Source organism: Chionomys nivalis, chromosome 14, assembly GCF_950005125.1.
Source record: "Chionomys nivalis chromosome 14, mChiNiv1.1, whole genome shotgun sequence".
NCBI classification, from domain to species: domain Eukaryota; kingdom Metazoa; phylum Chordata; class Mammalia; order Rodentia; family Cricetidae; genus Chionomys; species Chionomys nivalis.
This window is the reverse complement of record NC_080099.1, coordinates 47,744,341-47,749,022: the sequence shown is the minus strand read 5'-3', so window position 1 is coordinate 47,749,022 and position 4,682 is coordinate 47,744,341. Positions and strand designations below refer to the sequence as shown.

The window sequence follows — 4,682 nt, the reverse complement described above, 5'->3', positions numbered from 1 at the left end:
CAATACTGGAGGTAAGACTGATGAGGTGCGATGCTCTAGCAAGACTCGTGAGGTACTTACTGCATTTTCTCCTACACACGCCATCTCTAGTTACCTCATTTCTTCCACGGTGCTGGGGACCGAGTGCAGAGCCCCGCAAATGCTAGGCACCGTGCCACACCTCCAGCCAAGAAGCAGCTCTCAGCTCTAACAGGATGACTTCCATGAACCGAGGGCAGCTGAAGGGAGCCCACTGTACCACCCCCACGTTCACCAAGTGCTTCCTGCAATATGCACGTGGGTACACTCACGGGGGTGGGAAAGGGAAGCAGTCTCTAAGGCCACAGGGTAGATTGCCAGTAGTTGGAGACAGACAGATGGACTATTGGTAGTTTCGACCCTGGCACGTCCCAGAGTCTCACTTCCTTTGGCCAGAGGTAAAGTCATAAGATTTTGGGAAAATACTATGTATGAACAACATACATAAAATAATCTCCATTCTAGATTCCAAAATGCCTAGAAAAAGTCATATACAGCAACTCTGTAGCTAAATACAGAAATTTCACTACCACTTTCAAAAGCAGATTTCATCTGGTTTCTAAACAGCAGTATTTCAAGTTTCCTAAAAATAAAAAGGATGGCATATTAAGGCCGTAAGTTGTTTGGAAATTACAGACAAGGGACCTTTGAGAGCCTTCTTGTTGGAAAGTTGTGTGTGACTAGTACTTTAGAAACTGGAGGAAAATGTTACTTTCCTAAGCTATATAAGCCCCTCCAGAAGAGCCGTATGATCTGTATGTATGTATGATCTGGGTCAAAACAACACCACATTCAACCACAGCACTCAATCAGCACGTTAATGCTCAATGTATATGTTTAAAACATGAAGAAACTGCTGGGCAGTGTTAGCACACACCTTTAATCTTAGCATTTGGGAGGCAGAGGCAGGACAGCCTGGTCTACAAAATGAGTTTCAGGATAGCCAGGGCTACACAGACAAACCCTGTGTTGAAGACCTACTTCCCCCCTACCGGCCCAAAAAAGTCGCCCAGGCTGGCCTTGAACTCCTGGGCTCAAGTGATCCTTCTGCTGTGGTCACATCACACCATGCCCAGTAAATGTTACTACCCACCTCCCTCAAAGCAAGGAGGGCCAACTTTTCTTAATGTGGTAATTCACTGCAACAAGACATGACTAATTCTGGCACTAGGGTGCAGAGAGGAGGAACAGGAGTTAAAGATCCTTGGCTACATACCGATTTCAAGACCAGATACATGAAACCCTGGGGGGAGGGGGGAGTGAAGGTAGTTTGCATATTCTCCTAAATAGCTCTGAGAAGCAGTATGGACTTTTCCCTGCTGAGCAACTTTAGTATGTCCCCTACATCATCACTGGGTAGGGCGATTTAAATAAGCCTAAGACAACCTTCTAGAAAAACATCATACATTTACAAATGACTTGGAACATTAAAGTCCTTTTATTACAAAAGTCTGTACAATGAAGTGCCAAACAAACACAGCAATGTAATTATACTGGTGAACATATATATATCTATATAATATTCCTATATAGATATAATTTTTATTTGTACCAAAGTAAAACTCTCGCAGGTGCCTAGCTCTACCACCGCTGCTAAGCCGTGAGTCACACAGCACGGTTAGAGTGCCGTCTCCTCACCACTCAGCCCAACTACCACTAATGACCAAACCATGACGCAGCGGAACTCAGTGAAACCAGTCAGGCTACAGACTTATAAAAATATTGTACTCAAATAGATTTAGCATTATAGAGAAGGAATATATTATTTAACATTTAAATAGTGCACATGGACATTTTTGCATGTGGTATACAAAATAAAACATTCATAAAAATATACAGTGCACATAAAATTACATGTAGCAATCCTGTCTGGAGACCAAAAGAAACTAAAAAGTACACCACATGATGGGCTCAAATCAAATGACACATTTTTTGGCATTCTTAATTACTTTCCTAAAATTACATTATGAATGACCTAGCAATATCAAAAGGAACCACACAAACAAGGCTGGATTTAGTGCTTCTTAAAAATCTTCCTACTACACACTCACTACCGCTGGACGTTTCCCTCTCCTCTGAAAAAGGCATTGCACACACGAGTGAGATGGGAAGTACTAGAGACACTATTTATTAGCAAGCTACCTCATGTTCTTACTGGGTAATAGTGCCAGAAGTTCGAGGTTCATGCTTTCCTCACCTTATTAAAGATGTTGTGAAATTCCATTTGTATGAAACAAACTATTAATATTAAGAAAATCATGCATGAGTCACTACATGCAAAGCATGGGCAAAAGTGAAACATTTATCAATTCAAAAGAGCACCAGGGGCGGGGGACGGGAGATATGATCCACTCAGATAAAACACGTCTGTTTTATTAACACAAGTTACTATTCCATAAAAATGATTAGCAGAGTACCTGAAGAAAAGCCATGCAAAGCCAAAGGAAAAGAGATGCTGAGAGTCTGTGACAAGGGGCACACCACCACACATCCAGTGAGCGGCAGGTTGAGCGGGGTCACTTTAGAATGGACATGGACAGCTGCAGTGGCATAGCCCTTGTAAAGAACACATTTACTTAGGTGGAATCACTCTTGTGCCAACTGAGGCCCGTGATCAAATACACAAACCTGAGCACCATCCAAGTCCCTCCATACTGGCACGGCTATTTTCTCACATTATCTGGAGATGGGTGGGGGACAGCGCAGGATCTGATCCAGACAAGTCACATCATTGCTGGTAGACAGTAACTGAAGTCCTGTAGGCAGCATGTGATGTGATTCGGCTCTGAGGGATGTGTGCAATGTTTCAAATGACTAATGTTTCAAAAGGCTGCTCTGTGGTCTACCCACGGTATCTTCGCTCAGGTGAGACCATGAATTTGCAAACTCTGGCTAAGTACCTATCTGAGCAGGTGCCACTCTGGGAATTACACAGAAAGGTGGTCCACACTAGGATTTCAAAATTCGGTTTGGTTTTCTAGGAAAAACAGAATACAGTTGCATACGTCTCATTTATAGGCTTTTCTTTTAAATTTTCAGTCATTCTGTAAGAAAAAGGCAACCGAAGAATTCAGTGTGAAGATTTTCCTCCCAATTTTCTTCAGTAATGAAAAAGAAAAAACAAAACAGTAAACAAGAAAAGCTTTGTATTTCCAAAGTTCTTGAAGTGAAAAGAATAAAATTCTTGTCTTTTGCTAACAGCTGTATCTATAGTAAACAGTGAGGGATCTGCATATCTGCTAAGTGTGGAGAGGAGTCTGCGGTACTGTGGAGAGCAGCCTTCCTTTCCCTACTGAACCACAGACAAGTACACAGGGGATGGGTTCTCTGAGTGCCTGACAGAGTGAACTCAAGTGCGAGCCAAGTACACATGATGAACCTTCAAAGAACACAACTGACTTTATGATGCCCATTTTCAGGGAACATATTTTATATGGATTTTGAAGAGTCTTGTTTGCTGATAAGAACTTCCAGAAGTCTAAGTTTGGCTTTAATTTTCTTGTACTCTTTATATTCCTCAAGCACCGGGACGCGATCCTCTTTCTGGGCATTCCTAGGGAAGATAAAATCTGACTTAAAAGTTGTCCTAGTATGGAGCATAATATTATAAATTAAGGGTAAAATAAAAGCTGGTACTGAGACTACAGGCATGTGCCACCGCTGCCCAGTTACCATGAGTCATTTTACATATTTAGTTAACCACTCCACTAATGGGTACTTCAGCATCCATCACCTCAAGTATAATTTGTTTTCTTTCAATATAAAGGAATTGCATGGAAAATGCCTTTATAGCTCTTAGATTTTCTTACACGTTTTTGTGTATACATATGTTGTACACATGTGTGTGCATGAGCCAGAGGTGTCTTACCCACCTTGTTTTTTTCCTATTGCTTAAAGCTAGCTTGCTGGTGGTTGTTTTTACTCTTTACTCTTGGGGGGGAGGGGAATCTGCCACCCAGCTTCCAAATAAATTGCACACAGGGTCTTATTACTTATAAATGCTTGGCCTTAGCTTGTCTTAAATTATCCCATCTATCTTTTGCCTCTAAGCTTTTACCTTTCTCTATTTCTGCCTATCTTTCTTCTGAGACTTGCTGTGTAGCTGGGTGGCTGGCCGCTTGAGCCCTCCTCCTTTTCTCATTCCTTCTTCCTCTTCCAGATTTCTCCTCCTATTTATTCTGCCTGCCGGCCCTGCCTACCCTTTCTCCTGCCTTGCTATTGGCCATTCAGCTCTGTATTAGACCAATCTGGTGTTTTAGACAGGCAAAGTAGCACAGCTTCATAGAGTTAAACAAATGCAACATAAAAGAATGCAACACACCTTTGCGTTATTAAACAAAGGTCCACAGCACTAGCTGGCTATCAAGCCCCAGCGATACAGCATTCAGATACCCACCCTCAGGTCTACAGAGCAGGCTTCATGGCAGTGAAGGTTCACTTCACTGACTGAGCCATTTCCCCAGTACTCACATTTTTAAATCATACTTGATAACCCATATAGATGTGAGACTCTACAATTATCTCCTGGCTCTCTCACTCTTCACTGTGCTTCCACAGCACAAGGTTATCTCACAGAGCCTAAAGCTTTCTAGTTTTTGGTTAGACTGGTTGTTCAGTGAGCCCAGGGATCTTCCTGTCTACACGCCTCCCCAGCCCCCAACTCT

At 42.4% G+C, this 4,682-nt stretch overlaps 1 protein-coding gene across 5 annotated transcripts in view; it reads right to left on the bottom strand.

Annotated features, from left to right (window-relative positions):
- Positions 1-1,443: 1,443 nt before the first annotated feature.
- Fam13b (family with sequence similarity 13 member B) overlaps positions 1,444-4,682 on the bottom strand; it is a 61,836-nt gene continuing 58,597 nt past the window's right edge. For all 5 annotated transcript variants that reach the window (XM_057788592.1, XM_057788596.1, XM_057788591.1 and 2 more), the window contains one exon: positions 1,444-3,571. In XM_057788592.1, the coding sequence (XP_057644575.1) occupies positions 3,448-3,571 (124 nt within the window). In that variant the 3' untranslated portion in view covers positions 1,444-3,447. The remainder of the gene's footprint in view (positions 3,572-4,682) is intronic.